General features: G+C 37.8%; 2 protein-coding genes across 7 annotated transcripts; one reads left to right on the forward strand and one right to left on the reverse strand.

Annotated features, from left to right (window-relative positions):
• Nucleotides 1-2622: 2622 nt before the first annotated feature.
• On the forward strand, nt 2623-8988 carry LOC125032405 (apolipoprotein D-like). The gene is made up of 6 exons (XM_047623511.1): nt 2623-2667; nt 5468-5650; nt 7481-7614; nt 7832-7926; nt 8103-8198; nt 8392-8988. Exons 2-6 carry the CDS (start codon nt 5492-5494, stop codon nt 8523-8525), a joined length of 618 nt encoding a protein of 205 aa, XP_047479467.1. The 5' UTR covers nt 2623-2667; nt 5468-5491; the 3' UTR covers nt 8526-8988.
• LOC125032404 (protein MTO1 homolog, mitochondrial-like) lies at nt 8985-15451 on the reverse strand. Of its 6 annotated transcripts, none has more exons than XM_047623506.1 (14): nt 15416-15451; nt 13976-14167; nt 13502-13620; nt 13055-13232; nt 12508-12723; nt 12210-12322; nt 11911-12056; nt 11606-11763; nt 11198-11361; nt 10881-11052; nt 10335-10497; nt 9837-10055; nt 9630-9690; nt 8985-9145 (listed from the first exon to the last, which is right to left on the reverse strand). In XM_047623506.1, exons 2-14 carry the CDS (start codon nt 14157-14159, stop codon nt 9044-9046), a joined length of 1995 nt encoding a protein of 664 aa, XP_047479462.1. In that variant the 5' UTR covers nt 14160-14167; nt 15416-15451; the 3' UTR covers nt 8985-9043. The 6 variants fall into 6 exon arrangements, with proteins under 6 accessions (XP_047479462.1, XP_047479466.1, XP_047479461.1 ...); XM_047623510.1 differs by lacking the exon at nt 15416-15451 and adding an exon at nt 15339-15407; XM_047623505.1 differs by lacking the exon at nt 15416-15451 and adding an exon at nt 15323-15401.
• Nucleotides 15452-21888: the final 6437 nt, after the last annotated feature.

Below are 21888 nucleotides of genomic sequence, written 5' to 3' on the forward strand. Positions count from 1 at the left end.
AGGCAAATGGATTTTGGCCCTCACTTCTGCTAAATGGCTGCTCCATGAGCTGACGAGATTCCACTTCCAGCATTACTTCACTCACTAAAATTACTGCTGGCCAATTGCAGTTAGGTCTTTACGTTGGGCACAGTGACAGGAGCAGAGGGAGGCTATCATCATCCTCATCTCGAAAATTATTAAGAATGCAACCATACCTGAAATCTCCAGATTAGGTTTTCCGCCATCTGCATCTGCAAGCTGATTGTGAATATTTTAGAGCTATTTGGAAAAGAATGCATTCCAATAGGGATTTTGATAAGTGAGACCAACTACAGACCCGTGTGTGGATATAAACTGTTATATGGAATTCCTTTACACAACACCACATGTTAGCAGTACCATTTGATCTTAAGAAGACTTTACAATGTAACCTGAAAGAATGGCATACTTCTGAAGATGGACGACAATGGTTTAATAAGTATTACCCATACTTGTATAAAGATTCCTTACTAACTGGAAGTTCCAGACCTAAATCTGTTTGCTGCTATCAGTGGCATTCTGCTGCTCAGACGTTGATTACTGGACTTGCAGGAAACGTGCGGACTGGTAAATCAGGTTGTGCATCAGGCAAAATACGACGGTTTCTAGTTTTCGTCAAACATGAGTGATGATATAGTTATGCAAGAAAAAAGGAACTTTTCATCCACTATTCTTCTCGGGGACAGGCCAGCTCCGGTTTGCCAAGACACATAACTAGAGCTGTATCCAAAAAATCACTTGCTATATTATATTCGATTCCATTTGCAATGGAGTGCAAATCGCTCGGTATAATTTTTTTTCTCCCAAGAAACTGACTGTTTGCGAGACAATGCGAGACACATCCATCAGCTAAACCCTTAGTTCTCAGAATTGTATTTCTGCCCTCCCCCAAATATATACACACACATACATACATACATACACACACACACACACACACACACACACACACACACACACACACACACACACACACACACACACACACACACATATATATATATATATATATATATATATATATATATATATATATGCACAAGTGCTTTCAGGAGCTTAGGAGCCAATCCACTGAAATGGATTGCGACTCTCTTAGCGCACTGCAGTCGAGAGGGATGTTAGAGTACGAACATCGTATGAGGAAATAATTCCGATAATTGCCTATGTTGGTGCCCATAGGTAAGAACAAACTGCTCTGAGGCAGAGCAGCTGTCGCTCAGCCCTCTCTTCCTCACGCTGGCATGACGTAATTTGTCAATGACATCTACAGTTGGGAGACCGGGAGGGAAACGATCATTGCAATGCAGGGCAGGGCGGTAGCTGTGTTGCCTTCATGTACGCTCTTTCAGCCCACGGCCAAGTTAGAACTGAGGCAAAAGTTAATACGAACAGTGAATGAGTCATTTTGCCCTAGGAAAGCTAACTTTCCCTTAACATATTTTTCTCAGATTTGTATCTTCTACGTTGCTCTGAAGTTTCTTGAATTTCATTCCTTCGTGACGTGTTCTTCCACAAACACTCTCGGTAGTTAATTTTCGTGCGTGTGGATGGGAGACCTTGATTCTCTTCTCGTCCCCTTGAGAGTTTAAACCAAGGTCTAGAGAACTACTTCCCTAGACCTTGGTGTAAATAACGTATGAGACTGGTAAATAAGTTCATACCAGGAAAGCTATACAAACAGCTAAATTGAGGGTTGGTTGGTGGTCGATAAATAGTAAAGAAAAAAAAAAATAATTACTAGGTCAGTATGCGGCTGATGGTAAATTAACTATGAAAAGCCTAACGGAGAGTCAGTTCAATCTTTAGGGTCCCTGGAGACTCACAAGGGTCAACACATGCTTTTGGTGTTTTGGGAAGGACCCTTTACAAGTGCGTGGCCACCCGACGACCGTCGACTCTCACTCATTTACTCTCGCAAATACATATGTGCTGACAGATAGACATATATATGTGTGTATATGTATATATGTATGCGCGCGCGCGCGCGCGCGCGTGTGTGTGTGTGTGTGTGTGTGTGTGTGTGTGTGTGTGTGTGTGTGTGTGTGTGTGTGTGTGTGTGTGTGTGTGTGTGTGTGTACATATATATCTATATCGGTATATATAGATAGATATATATCTATATATATACACATTAATGCACACGCGCGCACACACATGCATGAGAATCAATATACCGATTATTATTATTATTGTTGTTGTTGTTGTTATTAAAGTAATTTGATGGGATTACACTAAAATGGGTAGCGTTACATGGAATTGTGGTGAAAATAAGTTATGTTATTGTGCCCATCACCACAGAATGTAATCCAGAGCGAATGTAGAACGAAAACAGTTTTCATTTTGATTGCGATTAACTTGTTCTAAAAGAATATATGGATAATTATATATTAGCCTTGAAACACTAAGCTTTGAGTTTGTGCTCTGTTCTATAGGTTGGTTAATCATAGGGTGCAGTAATTTTAAAACGATTGTTTTTCTTATTGAATGAAGTTATATGAAAACGTTTGAAGATCAGCGGTATGACGAAGCGATCCATGTTGTGAAGAGAAACTTTTCTTTTTCTTCTTGTCTCCTATTTTCTCCCACCTGCAGTGTGTTTACGTCTTCCCCCTGAGTCAGACCTCAGCTGTTGCTCTCTCACTCGGAGTAAGTTATGGTTTGCGTTTGTCACTTTGCACTTTAGCGTTTGTTGAAGGTGAGTCAACGTTTCGACTGAGCAAAACGTTTCGAGTGGGAGATAAAAGTTTCGTTGGTGATTTTAGTGCTGTACTTAAATCTCATCTATATAGTAGGGAAAATAGGCTGGGACAGAGTGACATTGTCGTGTTGGTAAGAAAACAAAACTAATTATTTTAGCGTGGAACGTAGAGATCGTCAGAAGGCCTAGATTTAAGAAATTACACTTAAGCAGGAGCGCATAGAAAAGAGGAGGCGGAGGAATCGAATAAAACCCAGGCAGCGACTTATTTATTAATATATTTACTTATTTGAAGTATTGGGTAAATCAGGTAGAATGATCATGCAGCCCATGAATAAAAATACTCATTGCTACTCTCTTCAAGCAAACAACTGATATAGGTTGATTTTTTTTTGCATATTTAGTTTAAAGGGATTCTCGGATTGGACTTCTGGTCGTACTGGAACCCACCCACTTCAAAGTGACCTCCTGTGCACATAAGAAAATAGGTGAAGAGAGGAATAAATACCTTTACTATAAATGAAGACAAGTATACAGGCAAGGAGATATTAGGAGAGAGTGAGAGAGAGAGAGAAAGAGAGAGAGAGAGAGAGAGAGAGAGAGAGAGAGAGAGAGAGAGAGAAAGCAAGAGAGAGAGAAAGAAAGAGAGAGAGAGAGAGAGAAAGAGAGAGAGAGAGAGAGAGAGAGAGAGAGAGAGAGAGAGAGAGAGAGAGAGAGAGACTGGATGAGAGACTAATATTTGGATTCATGAAGAGATAAAAGTTTGCATCAGTTTATCAGAATCATCAATACAAAAGGTCACATAATGAATACCTGGACATGCATGGTTGTATATAACTATGGGTATAATGTACATGCATGAAAATATGCTGTGTATTGTATCTACGTACGCGAGTGTGTGCGGGCGTGTATACGCGCACGATCTCAAAGAGAGCGAGCGTGTGAGAGAAAAAGGGGGGGGGGGGTAAAAGCTGCTAAATGCGCAAGGAAATATTCTAATGTGGAAGAGTACACATGCAATCGTGCATCTGGTACCACACCATTCTGTCACTTTTGTCTGTCTAGAAAGTCAAAATTTGCCGCCTTAAAGCAAAACATCTGACAGACACAACTTTCACCGGCGCATTTAGGGCTTTGAAACATTTATGCAGTATATATATATATATATATATATATATATATATATATATATATATAAGATATATGTATATATACACAGTATGTATGTATGTATATATATAATTTTGTTTTGTTTATGCATACAAAAACACACATACATATCTATATATATACTTACATACATACATGTATATGTATATCTATACACAAAAACATATATCATATATGATATATATATATGTGTGTGTGTGTGTACATGTATATATATATACATGTATATGTATATATGTATATATGTATGTGTGATATATAATATATATACATATACATACATATGTGTATATATATATATATATACATACATATGTATGAATAGATATATAGATATACATATACATACACACACACACAGACACACATATGTGTGTGTGTATATATATATATATATATATATATATATGTGTGTGTGTGTGTGTGTGTGTGTGTGTGTGTGTGTGCGTGCGCGTGCTAATTATTTTTTTATTAATTCGCTACCCGTCTTCATTATCTTCAAATTCCATGTTCGATCTGATAAATTACATTCAGTTTGATCCCTGAATGTTAAATCACGTACCCCGTGACCTGCATCCAAATGTCCATATTTTTCTTTCCTTTTCACGCAGAACCCCTAATAAAACTAGAAAGCGTGGAGAAATAACAAGCTTTACGTAATGATCAAGACTTTCACCCTTATGTTATGCTGTGTGAGAGTTGCCAGATGTGGCCAGAAAACAGTCAGACATTTACTGTCGGAAGTTTTGTCGGTCATGAAGTTAATAAAAAAGAAAATAAAAAAATGATTATGCATTGTTTTGTCATAAGGATGTCGTTAATTATGACAGGAAGAAATAATTTATATGCGAATGAATTCTTTTGGAAGTCTGTACGTCCTATTAACTTGCTTTGGATGTTAATTTCGTTTTAAGTCTTCATATTTTGACTGTGACTTTGTCTACGATTCTTTCTCTGTTATCTACAATTATGCCGGAAATTAACCCTTAAGAAGTATATAAACTATCGACTTTCAGTAGCGTATTTTGTAAGGTTTCTTCTCTATCACTTTAGTAACGCTTAAGATTTTTACTCATCGCCATTTTTGTTTCATGTAATGTTTTTGGTTTTCTAATTCATGAGGAAAGTTTGTAGGGTTTTGGATTTCGCTCTTGTTACGGATTTCTATTTTTTAATTTTTTTATTGTTCATTTTATTTTATTTTATTAGATCTATTCTTAGGAGAGTGATTAGTAAATGTCTCCCCGGGTTAGGGGGATATGTGCTTATTACTATTACTATTATGATTATTGTTATTATTATTTTTGTTGTTGTTATTGTTATTAGTGGAAGTAGTTGTAGGATAATCATCGTCACCATTGGTATTCATTATCGTTTTCATTTTATTATCACTATGATCATCATCATTATGATCACCACCGTCATCACCACCATTATCATTATCAACATCATCACCACACCCTTATTATTATCATTATCAACATCATCACACCATTATCATTATCAACATCTCAATAATCATCATTATCACTATCATTATTAACATCATAATTCCAATCACCATTCTTACCACTGCAGACCCAGAAACAAACAGAAAACGGGATGCTACCGACGGCCCGGCCTAACTTCTCTATCTGCCAGCTGCTCATAACGTCTCTCCTGCTGGCGCTGCTGGGGTGTGGCGGAGGCGCAGACGGGCAGGTGCTGTTCAGGGGACGGTGCCCGAAAATCCCACCTATGAGGGGGTTCGAACCTAAAAGGGTAAGCTTGGTGACAGGAATGCCTAAGATGTGGGTGAGTGAGTGGAGGGGGGGGGGGGTAGGTAAGGGGATGGGTGAGTGATCTGTTAATGGATGGGTGGACGTGTTATGTAGATGGATAGGTGGATGGAGGGTGGCACGTGTTTTCGAGTGGTTGGATGGATGGATAGAAGGAAGGTGTGTTCTACTAGTGAATAAAAGATAGATAGATCGATAGATAGATAATGCAAGGATGGGTGAGAGATTCGAACCTGGGTTGGTCCTGGGTTCGAGAGAATAGGCTTGGGTGGGTGGGGGGGGGCGTCGGTTGGATAGAGGGTGGATGATGTGCTCTACAGTTACAGTTGGACAGGTTGTGGTTGGTGTGTTCCGCGAATGGATAGATAGGTCAATATATATGGTTGATAGAAGGATGGATGCTTAGTGTTTTCTACAGGGGATTCGAACTTCAAATCATATGATCAGTGTTAAGGTTCTGGGATATGGTGGGTCGAGGGTGGATAGATGTGGAAGTGGATGGCGTATTCTTTCGATAGGTGGATGGATGTGGATGGCGTATTCTTTCGATGGGTGGATAGATGTATGGATCGTGGGATATACATACAGATGGACGGTGTACTCTGTAAACGGGGCGTTGGTCAGATCGGGACTGGTGTCTTCTGTAGATAGATTTGTGTGTAATAGATGTACTGACATTTAGATGCTGTGATCTCTAGGTGATAAATAAAGTGAGGAATAAACGGATGTGTACATATAGATGATAGATAGATGAAAGGATGGCATATTATACAGGGACAGGTGAGAGGTGAGAGCCTATAAGGATTGTATTGGAATTCTGGGATATGGGTGGGGAAAGGGGTAGATGGATGGATAGAGTGTAAATGGGTGGATGGGTTTATAGATGGATGGATAGATAAATTAATTATAATAATTTAAGGGTTTGCGTGGCTTATTCTTGTTTGTTGTGCTTCTAAACTACCTCCTGTGTGCAAGGAATGGCCAAGTTTACCATTCACTAGCAGTGCGGGATTTGAACACGGGTCAGCAAGCTTGCTGGATGACACCGCCATCACTGCAATGTATGGAAGCGGTTATGAAATTGGACAAATTATATGTTCTCTAGATTGATTGATTGATGCATGTGCTGAACAGATGAATGGTTAATGGGCTATTTAGATGGATGTGTAAATAAGTGGATGGCAATTTATATAAATAGATATTTCGGTGTGTTTTGTAGATGGTTGTCTGCTCTGTAGATGGATGGGGAGAGAGATGAATGGGTGAAGTTGTCTATAGATAAATGGATCGATTGATAGATCGATCTAGGCGTGGAGAATGTGTTCTACAGATGGATAGTGGGTGTGTTCTTGGATTGGTCAGGTGGATAGGTGCACGTGATGATGTGTTTTACGAATGAACAGATGGATGTGTATATGTATAGACTATGTATTTTACCGATAGATAGTGTTCGAAAGAAATGGACTGATGTATCGATACACTGATTCTGCAAAGTAGATAACTAGATATATGGATGGTGCGTTTTATAGATAATTGATGGGCAGATGGTAGTTTGTCCGTTCTGTAGATGGCCGGATAGATACGACAATGGATAGGTATATGGATTGAGGATGAATGTTTTCTGAGGCCCGCTCAAAGTTGTTTTTATTTGTGAATGGAAGTATATACGAAGACCTACAGGTAAATAGATAACCTGATGTACAGATTCACTGACGTACGGGAGAGGCAAAGTTATAGACAAAGAGAAGAAGAAAAGAAACAGAAAGAAGACAAATGTTCGATTCCGATGACTTTCATTTCTCCTTTCTCGTAGTTCCTAGGTCGCTGGTACGAGATCGAACGCTTCTTTGTGTCCTACGAGGGCCTGGCCGGCAGCTGCTGGGTCGAGAACTACCTCTACGACAAACAGAAGGGCTTTTTCACTCGTCTCGACTGGAAAGACCACTTGTAAGTATATATTAGCAAATGCGTTCGTGTGTGTGCGTGTGCATACATATGTATATGTACGTCTATATGTGTGTGTGTTCATTCACTAAAATGACAATATACCTTTATATCAAGCAAATAAATTGATGCCTTGGAAAACATGAACCAAGTAAAATGTAAATTTATCCTTGGCTACAAATTTGATAGCTGAATCTAACAATTAAAATAACTATTTCAGGACAGGAAGGGTCTTAAACATAGACAATGGATTAACTTTTGATGAAAATGAGCCAGCAGTTATTCATTATGTTGTACAACGGCCAAGCATCCCAAGTGAGTATTTTTCATTGATTCAATGAGTGATTCAACATTTATAAAGATTTCAAACTGTCAAAGAGATGAAGATAGCTGAAGTTGAATATTTGTTTTCATTTTTTCATTGTACCAGTGTTTTCAGTTTTAATTATCTACATTACCTTATTTTTCTGAGCTCTTCCCTTACTTTCCAGTTTTACAAGGAGAGTACCGTATCTTAGCCACTGATTACTATAGCTATGCTTTGGCATGGCAGTGTGATGAACTGCCCCTTGGTACAGCACACACTCGTAAGTGGACAATGACTTTTCCTAATGAGACTTATCACTAGTTTATGTTAGTTTATGATGCCTTATGATTTTAAATCTGGTTTTACATTTGACCCAGTTAACTATCATAAAGAAAAACCTAACCATAATTCTTGTTCTTTCTTTAAATATGCACATTGTCTTTCTTAAATATTAACTATTTCAATCTTTGCAGAGATCCTGTGGTTCCTCTCCAAGATCCAACACCCGACCTATGAGACAGCTAAGAAAGCAAAATACATTGCCCATTCCCTTGGACTGGACACCTCTTTATTCCAAAAGCAAGACAGGAGGGATTGTCCACCATAAAGGAAAGCATGGGGACAGGAAGAGAAAAATAAAATATGAGAGATACTAATAAAAAGAGAGAAGATGAAAGATGATGAGGGTAAAGAATGGAAGGAAAACAAAAGGCACTGAAAATATTAAGGAAAATATTATTACTGTTCCATATTATTGAAAATGTTTACTCTGCAAAGATCACCCCAATGAAAGAGAAAGTACACAGAGTAGCCATTTATGCATACTGTTTTATTGTTTAGTCATCAACTTACATTGTGAATTTTCTTGTTATTTCATCTGTAATATATTGAAAAGTAATTAATTAGAAAACAATTTAAATACTGGAATATCCTAACCTTGAAATCAAAATGTAGTGACTCAGGGAAAATTCATGTTCAAAATCATGAAATCTGTACCAATAGGTCTAACCTACTGTTATGCAAATCATCTTGTTGAACAATTTGTTGGTGTTAATAAAATATAAACAAATTAAATATATTTTATTAATAAATACATAAAATTACTATAATGAAGCTGACTCTTGTTCACAACATCTGGGCATACTCCAGCTGCCTGCGCTGTACATATCTCAACAAGGTTACAATTGCAGCTGGAGTGACACCTTCCACACGGGTTGCAGCAGCAATCTGGGTTGGAAAAGGCAAAAGAGAGAACTGACATATAATCTTTATATGGCAAAAATACATGCTATATCCACTGTCCTTTTAGTTTATTAATTGTGTTTATGTGTAGATGGCTCCACAAGAGCCAAGACTCCAAGAAGTCAACTACTAGTTCTATCTACCTCACTTATTTACCTTATTCCTTGATTCTTTTCCATTGTTTAATACTATTTGTTTTGTTAATGACATTATAATAATCAAAATAGCAAAAGTAATAATGACAGTATCACTATAAATAACAGTAAAAAAAAAAAAAAAAGTTTTTCTACTGATAATGACAATACTGATGTAAATTAATCCAAGTGACTGAGCTTTTTTGCAGAAAACTATGGTAAACAGTGTGATTACCTGCCACCAATGCATGAAGTGCCTTATTTTAACAACTAATGCTATATCATATATTATTATCAGTGGTACCTCTAGGCCATTAACAATCAACATCTCTTACCGTTGCTGGCCTGGCTTTTGATAGTTTGCTCCGCATTTCATTTGATATGTTGATGGAAGAACTGCAAGCAACACAGGGATTCCATTAAAAAATCAAGCATAACAGGAATGATCTTAAAAAAATAGCTACATATTTAAAGAAGGAAAACCAAACATAGTCATTCAAATATCAAGCACTTCCATGCAAAACACACACACACAAGCATACCAATAGTAATCCATATCAAGAGGGATGACAAGGGAAAGATCCCTGCGAACTGCTTCAATTTCTTCACTCTGGGCTGCCACATGATCAGTGTACGAGGCTTCAATCTTCAGCCTCTCTGCTACTTTGGGGTCGCTTGCAAAAGGACGGTAGGCCGGTTCAGCATATGCCATTTCCTCAATGGTAATGTGCCAGTTTGGAGTTCCAAGAAGCTCCAGGCCACTGAATGGGATGCAATTAAGACAAGTTTTTTTTTTTTTTTTTTTTTTTGTAGGAAAATAAGATTTGTTATTGTTACTTTACTTTTTGATACATTAACGTCTGTAATATATAAAATATTGGAGGAGGAGGAGGAAGCAATGGCAGAATAAGAACTAGATTAAGGTAGGATAAAGGAAGAAAGAAAACGAAGCGGAGGAGGAGGTACAGGAAGATATGATGAGGAAAATGAAAAGAAAATGAAAAAGAAGAGCTCAAAAATCACCTAAACAAGGAGCTTACCTCTTCAGTACTGGTGCTTTGGGTTCCTGCCTGTGGAGCAGCTGGGCCCATGTCCTGAAGCTACGAACATCATCTCGAAGTACACTTAGGCCTTCTGCCAGCTTCTCTCTCATGTATACAGTCTTCTTGAATCTCTCCTCTGATACGCATCCTACCTTGTATCCTGCCAGGTAGAAGAAAGTATTTTTTTTGTCAGTTTCACCTATCTCTTATAATAATTTGTCTAATCAAACATAATGTAACATGTCAGCTTCCACACAGAAAGCACAGTCATGCATTCTCTCCTAGCTCTGCTTACAGAGGATGAAATCTATTAGAAAACTGATAAATCACCCTTGTAAATTTTATTTTATCTGGTGATGGATTGACCTTACTTCCTTTTTATATCTGCATAAGATCTAAGAAGATGAATAAAGAGTAGGGAGCCCCCAAAATGCTAGGAATCTTAAGAAATCAAAAAAATCCTCTATTACTAAAAAACAAAAAAATCCTCTATTTCTAAAAAACAAATAAACACAAATAAAAGCAATTGAAATCAAAGCCTACCTTTTTCAGTCAGTCGTAGGTCAGCATTGTCAGGCCTCAGTTGTAGCCTATACTCAGCACGAGAGGTAAACATTCGGTATGGCTCGGACGTGCCCTGTGTTGTTAGGTCATCAATGAGGACACCAATGTAGCCCTCAGTACGATCTACAGTTATGCCTTCTCTTTTTAATGCCTGAAAGAGAAGTTTGCATATAATTTGTTTCATGTATACTTATACACTTAGTCCAATATATCTAATCTTGATTACCAGTTTATCTCAATAGTGCAAGAATTAGAGTAAACATCAGAAGTAAAACACAAAAGATACTACAAATCACCTTTGCTGCAGCATTTATTCCAGCAATAATACCCTGGGCAGCAGCTTCCTCATAGCCAGTTGTACCATTGATCTGACCAGCCAAAAAAAGCCCTGAGATACGACACGTTTCCAGCTGGGGAGTTAATTCTCTTGGATCTACGTAATCATATTCCACTCCGTAACCTGGGCATCAAAGTTTATATAGTAATAGGTTGGAAATAATTGATGTTTTTGTATCAACTCTTAAACAGTCATGTAAAATCAGAGAAAAATTATCAAAAGAGCACATAAACATACATCTTCTAATCTTTCTCTCTTTCATATAGACACAGATACACAGACAAGGCATCAAAAGAAAGCGAGACAGAGTGATATTCCAAAGCTCATAGTTATTGGAGTGTCTACTCCACACTCATCAGAATCTAACCTGGAACAATCATTTGGCAGTTTTCTAGGCCTGGTATAAGCCTTATCATCTTTTGCTGGTGTTCTGGAGGCATTGTGCATGATAAGCCCTGTGGATATACCAGCTCTGACTCCAACCCTTCTGGTTCCAACCAAACCTGGTGTCTTCTTCCTTTAAATCTAGTTGTTTCAAGGAAAAATCAACAATGAATAAGTACCAATTATAATACAATATCCATATGCTCATAGTGATACAGAAGTAAGTATTTGCTTTTTTTTCTATTCAAACAATAAATATAAATATTAAATCAAAGCTCTCCTATTTACCTCAGGATTTTAGATTCTATTGAAGGGCAATATCTGGGACCACGTGTTTCTTCTTGAACGTGTCGATTTAGGTGTAAGGTATCTCTGATGACCTTGTCAACCTCTGCCGTTGTATACGTAAGGTGGCACAGGAGTTGATCTTCAGGCTGTAGATTCATGTTATATCATAAATGACATTTTCAAATTGAACTATTCCTTCTCGAGCAAAAATGCTAATTCCATTATACTAAATATATGCATAGGGTCAGAAAATATTATGCTATAGTGATGCTATATGCAGCATCTTTAGGAGCTTTTACCTTGATCCACACTTTCTCATTCATAAAGGAAAACGGCACAGGTGGGTCGTCTGGTTCTTGTGTTGAGCAAACTGAGAAATCGATAGTGTCCTTAGCTATTCTCGGTGGAGTTCCTGAAATGAGGCAAGTATTAGAGAGAAGAAAGATAGACGACTTAGGAAATTCTTTTTAACTCTTTTCATGTGCTTCTATGACAAAATATCACATAGTTTTCAACAAAATCAATATTTCAGATTTCTTCATGGCAATTAGTTACCAGAACATCAAAAAATAAAAACAGAGGCAAAGTAATACTAACCTGTTTTGAGTCTACCAAGCTTAAACTGTAATCTCTCTAAGGTATTTGCCAATCCAATAGCAGGGGCATCACCCAGTCTGCCAGCTGGTTTGACATCCAACCCGATGTTAATTGATCCATTCAGGAAAGTGCCTGTGGTGATGACAACGGTGCCACATCGAATCTCTTCACCATTATCTAGAATAATGCCACCGCATTCTGCCAGTCTTGAGGAGTCTGTAGAAATATTAAGCAAATGAGTATTTAAGAGGTATCATTTTTTAATAACTATGAGAGAAATTTTGATATCAATGTAAATTTTTACTGAGGTTTTTAAAATTCATTTAAAGTCATTTGCATCATAATTATCATCAATACTTTAATACTTATGCAGTCATTACTACACCTAATAGTTAAACAAAAAGATCCAAAATGTACTTCCTCCAAATACAAAAGAAACTGAAGACACTGAACCCAAAGGAACATAATTCATTCTACTAAAGGAACTGTTAGTATTTCAACAAGATCAAAATGAAAGTAAAGAGAGAGACAGAGGAAAAAATATCACCTTCTTGGCTGCTGTTAGCATCACCACCTTCCTTTAAGATCAGGTCTTCTACTGCTCCTTCGACTATTGTTAAGTTTGGAATTTGGAATACTTCTTCTTGGAGATGTTGCTTGTATAAGGTGCGATCTATCTGTGCTCGAGGACCCCAAACTGCTGGACCTTTTCTGCGGTTCAGAATCTGTGGGAAAAAGTTTGCCTAGACTTTACCAGCAGAATCTCCTTACATTATCAATACTCCTACTCTCCATTGCATGTAAATAAAAAAACATACAATTCATGAAGCCAACACGAACATTTAGGAAAGAAAATGAGAAATTATGATAGAAAATTATTAAAAAAAAAAGATATACGACATATACAACAAACAATTATAAAAATATGAACATATCCTTTGAGGTAGAATGGTATAGAGTATAGATATCCAAGATATTCATTAATACCACAAACCTTGTAATGCACTCCTGACAGATCACATATTTTGCTGCAAAGTCCATCAAGGGCATCAACCTCTCTCATCAAGTGCCCCTTACCAATGCCCCCAAAGGAAGGGTTGCAGGACATCTCGCCTTTTTGGGTAAAAAATCAAAACCACATTAAAGTAGATACAAAAAATAAAATCATTATATTGCAAATCTCAAACACAGCTTAATAAGAAACATATTGCCAACAAAGTGGATATGTATACTTGAGTTAAATAGTAAAAAAAAAGACCACTCAATTTGAAAGAAACGAAGAATCATATTACTGTACTAATCACTAAATACTAAATAATTTTGTCATCTACATACTTCACTGTATAAAACAAATGGAAATAGATCTCATACCCTTCCAAGTATGAGCAGAACACATGGTGAATATAATAGTCAAAACAATTTTATTATGCCTTTCATTGTTCCATAAAAAAAAAAAAAAAAGGATTACCTATTTTTGATTTCTTGTGAGTTAATAGCACAGTTCTGGCCCCCATTCTGGCAGCCGCTGCACAGGCTTCGGTACCTGCATGACCTCCTCCCACCACAGCCACGTCAAAAACCTCTTTTGAGGCGATCTTGCTATAATAGTTGACATTCTTTAGTGTATGTGCTACTCTGCACCAACTCAGCATTTGTGCACCTGTTAAAGAAAAAATTTGTCATTACATTGCTAAGTATTATTGTAAACAGTAATCAAGAAGACTACAATAAATATCTTATTTTTTAACAGTTCTTCCTTGGGATCTATCTTGGCATTAAAACAGAATTAAAATTTACATTCATGTTAATGTCAGATATACACTAACAAACACTAATGCACATATGATACATTTTTTTTCTCTCTTAAATAGCAATAAACCGAGACAATCAACAATGGGAATCATATGTGATATATGTCAAATATGAATCCAATCTGACAATCTTTCAAGAGATATTATTCCAAAACTGACATTTCTATTTCACAGCATCCAAGGAGCGTGCCATGACATGATAACCAATATGCTTCAACACTGATAAACCAATTGCCACTAAATATATCCTGGATAGGAGGAACTTGTCGATTTCCTAGGTAAATTATTGTTAAATGTAATGGTGATTTGAGATAGTTTCTTTTCTCTCTCACATGCTGCATAAGTTTGTTATTATCAACTTGCGAAGCAAAAGTGATGAAAAGTGTGTTATTTTTGGTCATTCTATTAACTGCATGAAAAACAATTTCTTGTAATACATGGCTATGGGACACTGAAACTATACCACTTTAACTCCTTCCAATCGACGACAAAAAGTCACGAACCAAATTTCACTGTTTAAACACCCTCTGCCTATGACTATACCCTATACCAACCTCTATCACTTCTACCTTAGTCCTCTGAGGAAATTAATTGGCCCTGACAGAAATCAACACATAAAAGCCACATTATCACTACATACGTTCCTGCAATGATCGATTAAGTAACGTTTTTAAAGAATTTATTAACTTATTCATCTTACACAATATGTATACAGCCTTACACAACAAGCAATATCTTCAGCTCTACTTCCAACACATTAAACCAAAGCCATAATCGCTATAAATCCTTTTACACTAACTGGATACAAATTAGTAGGTTAATTATTGTCTAAATTAACACATTTCAGTCACAAATCACACTGAAGGGACCGTTTTGTGTAGACAATAAGAATGATATCTACTGCTTTGGTTAACCCAATGCCGACGGACATAACATGTACGTACATTATGGCATGTACGTACATGCCATGCCCACTGTGAGTTTACATGTTTAATGGTTTTTACACATAGATGGCTACACTTGTACTACAGACGTCTTCTGTACGCGTCAAAGAAGTTAATTCTGGATTAAAGTTATTCCAAATCCACAGTGCTTACACGGAAGATGCAAGATGCACTGCCAGGCGCACGATTCAGTGCGATTATCAGTAAATCTGCTGTTTTACATATAAAAGTGGGTATCTGTGTAATGACAATTAGAATTAATCCTCTACAAATTTCATATTATACGCTAATGTCGAAAAGGAAACGTTAACTACAGAGAGTAAAAAAAAAAAAAAAAAAAAAAAAAAAAAATATATATATATATATATATGTATATATATATATATATATCTATATATATATATATATATATATATATATATATATATATATATATATATATATATACGCTAGCATTATATCATGCCGATATATACATGTATCAGTACAAATAAAATTATATAAATGCCTTTAGATAGCCTATAAATATTATAGACAACCGAAATGAAGATGTCAAACAAAAATGAGATACTCGTAATATCACTTTATATTCGCGAGAGTTTTCCCCGAGAGCTTTTAGCCGTGTGTGAGATCGCTGGGCACGGGCAGGGTACTTTTTTTTAGCTAGCGGGAATCATGATGAATCTCCACGCGGTTTTGATGTTACTTTAGTTTAAAGAGTCGGGAAGATTTTACTTTGAATTTGAAACCTAAGCCCGATGTTATTAAAAAGCTTTTTCTTTTACTCGATTGATATATTACATATGTTTGGAATGTTTTTTTTTTTTTTTCCAACCTGAAAATATTGCATTCTCTGTGTCTGTAAACTCTGGAATTCTCTGTGGGATTTTCTTTTCGTTTTTCTTTTCAATGTTCAGAGGTATATCTGCAATTTGAACATCCCACAACTCATAAAAATATATATTAATTAATTTTCACGTACATTTTTAACACCAATGAGCCAATTACGAGTACTACCTGTGTCGCCCGTTTACCCTTTTCCTTGATTTACGAAAATATTTTATGTTGTGTTATTTTGCTCTTACTAATGTTTATAACATTATAGGAATTATAATTTCCATAATAAAAAAAACCCATCGATATTCATACCATTAGCAAAAAATACGTTTTTCCCACCAATTCAAGATAAGGTGAAATTAGGTAAGGTTACAAGGGCTACTAATTGACTCCTTTGAGGCTAAGCACTAGTAGAGCCATTATGTGTAGAAACATTTCACAAAGATACGAATAGCACAGCATTTTCCCCATTTTATATTCCTTTTCCCTGGCGGCATGTGGTAAACCAGTGTAAAAAACACTTTCATAATGAAGTTTCGTCCATGTCCTGCCTGGGTAAATTACTTAAATCCCTTTCAGAATAACCTAAAATTATGAACATTTTAGACTACTTTAGTCTCCTATTCCATCGAGTCATTTTCTTAGAACGGCTTGTTTGTCTCTTTTGGAGTAACTTTTGTCCAATATGTGCTATTATCCCGTTTTCACTTACCACTCTGCATCTCAGCGTAAATATTTTTTTTCTTGCAAGTATTCTGATATCCCGGTTATTTAGAGGGAAAAAGAACAGTGAAAAATGTTTGAAACTAAATATATTTATTTCAAATAATATAAAAAATAAAGACAAATTTCTTTGTAAAAAAAATCACTCAAATTGATTAAGAATTGAGAAAGTTGTAGCCTTTTGAATGTAAAAAAATAAGTTTTACAGGGGAGGAATTTAAAGTTTAAAGGCCCAGGAGCGACATTTAAAAGGCGCCAGTCTGGTAGTCTTCCTCAGTTATTTCCTCTTTCTTCCCTCTCTTCCTCTTCTGCTGCACTGCCTCGCGTTTTTTGTCACGTTCCTGGAGGCGAGAGTTAGTGATGTTGCTTAGTGTGGATCCAAGCATCTCGTCTAAGTAGCCTTCTACTTAGCCGACATTGTAATCAGTGACAGATTGCGCCAGATTTGATTGATTTGATTTAATAACATTTATTTACAGAACAGTGTACACGCCCTGCAAAAAGCCAGGGTAAGACACCAAAGCATCTGTCAAAACTGGCTGTGCTTCTATTTTTGTAGAGGGCCATCAGTCAAACATTAGTGTTACATACATGCCTTAAGGGCTGTGCTATTATCACTGTATTAAAATATCATCTGGCTGATAAAAAAAAAAAAAAAAACGTTGATATCACTAATCATGTCAAAGACAAGACCAGTGTCTATAATAAAGTTAATATAATCAACAAATGCTAATCTGTGAACATTACTATTTGATCGATAGGATGCAGTCTTTATGTAACAGAGTAAGTAATTAGTGAGATTATGCGACTTGGGTGTCTTGCACAGTTTGCAGTGGTGATATGAAACAGGTTTTGCATCCAAAACTGCATCCAATACATATTGTATAGTGTACTGATATCCTATGCGTAGCCTAGTTAATGTAACCTGTTGTCTCCGAGACAGTCCGTGATAGACTTTATAGGGTTTGCCTAAATTTTATGTCCCAGAAATACTCTCGTAATGCCAGATAGTACCATGTCCGTCTTTTCAGTGGTCCATACCTGACCCTCATAATCTCTAAGACAGTTGATAACTCGTTTTTTTTCATTTGATTGAGAGATAGCGGTATTACGTAATATGGATCAGCCCTGTCACATAGTGATATTCCTATATGAGAGGGTATCCAGTATAGTGACACATGAGTACCCCGTTCTGATAGTTTAGAAATTTGATGAAGAATATTCCTAGTTACCATGTTTTCTGGATTAAATGCAGTAACCCTGTGGAGAGCGCCTTGGCTGTCTGTAAAGACAGCCAGGTGTCGCTGCTGCTCACTACCTTTCTTAATGGTATGATATATAGCTACTGACTCGTCCAGTTGGATATGTACACACTTTCTTCAAGATCTATATCAGAAATTAGCACACCAATCCCTGTTGCTCCATGAGGATCAATGGAGGCATCACAGTAGATTGCAAGTGGGTGCGTACTGTGGGGGGGATATTGAATGCCATCTATATATTTCAAGTAGTGAGCTTTTAGTTATTTAGACCCTATTAGTTTATTAATATAAGCATGTACATGAGTTCTGTGCCAAGGAGCAGCAATTACTGTATCTGGAATATTAATAGCTTCGTTGTTCCATACATTGAAGAACATGATAGTATGAGCAGTTTTAGTTTTCCATTCTAAGTTGGACTGTGTGAGATTGGAGTATCGAGGCCGGGCATGCCCAACTATATAATTTATCTCATTTGATAGGATATTGGAGATTTGTGGTCTTGAAGCTGCAGGAGTCTGATGCCAAGTATGGTGTTAACTTGGATGACACGACTGTGAATAGAGGGGAGGTCTAACTCTTTCCTCATGACAAGAACTTTAGCAGTCATTGGGCATCCAAGTATCATTCTCATGGCCTTGTTCCGTAAAACTTCAAGGGGTTTGAGGGCACTCGGTGGCAGCATACTAAGAACTGGGCTTGCATAGTCTATCATGGACCTAACAAGGGATGTATACACCAACCTTAGGACTCAGGGAGGCACCTACATATCTGTTACTTTTGTATTGCAATTGTCAACAATACGTAGCAAGACCGGATGGCAGACTTCACACCTCCATCCAAGCAGTTGCCTTTCTCCTTGTACAGGACGCAGGTGCTGCCAGGCTTCCTCTTTTCACACAGGAATAAACATCCGCTCTCCAAAGAAATCGCCGCATAAAAGGGCACGTGCATAAGATGAAGGACAGAGAGACATGGCAGACAGGCCAAGCCACACAGGGTCCAGGTCCAACACCTCGTCATCCACCCGGGGATACGGGGGTCTCTTGGGGTCTCTATCTTCAGAAATAAACCAGCAAGCTAAGACCCCTTTCATTGACCGCCCAAGACTATCTCTCTTACGCTTACAGCAATGGTCTTAAACGCTCAAGGCAACGTTCCTTGATGTTTTAAACAATATCCTTGGCAAAGCGTGAGTTGTGGGACATGAGGTGGGGAGCAGTCACCATAACACCAAGATATTTGTCGGTCAGTTCTTGCAATAGTGTGTCCACCTAACCTTGGAATGTAAGGTAGTTTACGAGATCTGGATATATGCTTAGTTTAGATTGGGTTGATTATGAGACCAAGGGAGCCACACTTTTTGCTGAACCTCTGAAGAACATAATCCCCCCTATCAAATAACTGAATAAGAATGTCACCAGCATAGGATGTGATGCTGCATAGGCTTCCTAACTCATCGTTGAGCTTGCAAAGACAGTGCATAAGTATATTAAACAGTGTAGGGGACAATACTCCCCCTTGTGGAGTGCTTGATTCCAATTCGCCATAAGCACTATAGATGCCTTGATACCGCACTTTTGCTCTTCTCAAAGATAGATGATCCTTTATCCAATAGGCAATTCTTTCAATGAATTCATCATGAAATTTAGTAGCAAGGGGGTATCTAAGGCGTGGCTGGGGTGGGGTTCTTTTGCAAAAAAGGGAGGGTTATACTTAATGCCCAGTGATGACTAACTAAGAATGGGATGACTTCCGCAGTACTTAGGTAGTGTGTGCTGATTGTATAGAGTTATATAGTCCAATTTCCCTCCTTTTTTCGAAGGGGCATAATAAGTGTATGGGGTCAGCGTAGTCCAAGATTTGTTTGTGTGCGTTTTTATACTTGGAACAAAAACGCCATATTCTGGAATGCAGATGTTCATTGGGATTTTGTGTCTTTCCCATAATACAGGCGGATAATAGTTTGTCAGATGTCAGACGCCTGTATTCACCCCAAACTTTTTGCCTCAGTTCTGATGGTAAAACTAAATGGACCTTCATTTCCTTATAACTATCGGTGACTTGGTTGTTTGCCTTGGCTCTTTGGTAGAAGCACCAGCTGTCGGCTGCCTTGGGGCATAAACCATGCTGAGGATTTTCATCGGTTGATGAGCAGTGTAGAAATGAAGCTTTTATGTTCTTCCTCATCTGCTCTACACTACCACCGATATTACGCCGGATGGAATTTCTATAGTATTGTGTCAACTTCTTTATCACAAAGTCTTAATATTCCTCTTCCTCCCATTCTCTTCTTTCTTAGTTGCTTTCCTTTCTTTGTTGTTTTCTCACTCACTTCTTCGTCTCTAAGTTTCCTGAGTGCCGTTCCGAGTCTCTGCGCTACATGGTTGCATTCACCTTTTACTACCTTTACGTCGCCGTGGGGTCCTTCGCCATCGTTCATCTTGCACACTGCATCGTATGCTGAGCTGTCACCAGATATTAACACTTTGTACCTAAGTTTCTTTGCTAGGCTTCTGCCAAACAACTCCACCGCTGCTGCTGCCTCCATTCCCCCGGAACTGCCAGTGTAGTTTTTCTAACACTGATTTCTGTGGCCTTCAAACCATTCATTGAACTCTTCTTCAGATGCTTTATTTGATTTCTTGGTGCATAATTCACAAAATTTACTGACGGTTTCATAGTCAATTACCAGTCCAGTTTCAGCCTCGATCACAGCACCAGCTGCAAGAAGACTCGTGTGACCTCGCTTCTGCCAGGAACCGTCAAACATCACACGTATATCATCTCTATCAGGTTTCACTTTCAGCTTTTCTGAGTAATAATTTTTCACAGAGCTAACACTTGCCTCTAAAACACTTACTGCTTTCACTTTGGTGGCTTCAATCACGGTTTTGGAATACTTAAAATAATGTTTCTGAAGCGGCTTCATACTCACGTTTCCCCCAAAAATTGAGCAGGCCATTATACCCAATTCCACTTTGCATAGCACTGCACACCATCATATTTGTCACAGGGTTTCCAATTACCTCTGAAATTTCTTTACTGCCGCACGCCTCACACTCCACATCAACTCCACAATCCAGACCTTTTTGTTTGACTGACACACTGACACTCCCGAAACAGTTTCCACAGGTGAGCTTGGACATCACTCGTTCCAGGTAATTCTTCTCGATTATGAGATATTCCTTGTCTGCTGCTACAGATTTGTCTGTTTCTTAGTCACCTTTGATGAAAAGCTTCCTCTTCTTTGCACAACTTGGCGCATCCTGCTTGCCAGAGGGGAAAGGTGTGGTAGCTGCAGGCTGGTCGCGAGGGGAAGGCGACTGCTGAGGCTCGCTTCTCTTTCCTCGATCTCTTTTCTCTTCATTCTTGCTTTTATCACGTTCTTCCTCCTTTCACTTGTTTGGTTTGACGTGGCATCCTGTGAAATTATGCAATAAAGTCCCGAGACTGTATAAGGAGTATGAGGCAGATGTGTGTCCCTATGCACTTCCTTTACAGGGAGGCCCTCAGGCCACAGAGAGCGTGTGACAATTTCCCGCCTTCAGGTACAACTGAGCTTTTGCGAGCCGCACCCAGATAACGATTATTCAATTCCACTGCAGAAAAATCACATAGATTCTCATTCAGTGGCCGATATAAAAGCATTACCTGTGTATTGGGGTTGTCTACGGTCGAAATATTTTATCGATTTGGCGAATACAAAAAAAAAAAAAAAAAAAAAAAAAGATTCATCATGAATCTTTCAGAGAGTGCTGCCAACACCATAATCGTATTTTACAAATAAAAGATCGTAATTTCCCA

This window comes from Penaeus chinensis, chromosome 14 (assembly GCF_019202785.1).
Source record: "Penaeus chinensis breed Huanghai No. 1 chromosome 14, ASM1920278v2, whole genome shotgun sequence".
NCBI lineage: Eukaryota > Metazoa > Arthropoda > Malacostraca > Decapoda > Penaeidae > Penaeus > Penaeus chinensis.

What these genes read in the sequence shown, in the direction of transcription:
- LOC125032405 (XM_047623511.1), top strand. Translation starts at nt 5,492, where the DNA reads ATGCTACCGACGGCCCGGCCTAACTTCTCTATCTGCCAGCTGCTCATA. An exon ending in ACAACGGCCAAGCATCCCAA is followed by an intron (nt 7,927 to 8,102) that starts GTGAGTATTTTT and finishes CTTACTTTCCAG; the next exon opens with TTTTACAAGGAGAGTACCGT. An exon ending in CCTTGGTACAGCACACACTC is followed by an intron (nt 8,199 to 8,391) that starts GTAAGTGGACAA and finishes CAATCTTTGCAG; the next exon opens with AGATCCTGTGGTTCCTCTCC.
- LOC125032404 (XM_047623505.1), bottom strand. An exon ending in TGTCAGGAGTGCATTACAAG is followed by an intron (nt 13,233 to 13,501) that starts GTTTGTGGTATT and finishes TTTTTCCCACAG; the next exon opens with ATTCTGAACCGCAGAAAAGG. An exon ending in TGCTAACAGCAGCCAAGAAG is followed by an intron (nt 12,724 to 13,054) that starts GTGATATTTTTT and finishes ATATTTCTACAG; the next exon opens with ACTCCTCAAGACTGGCAGAA.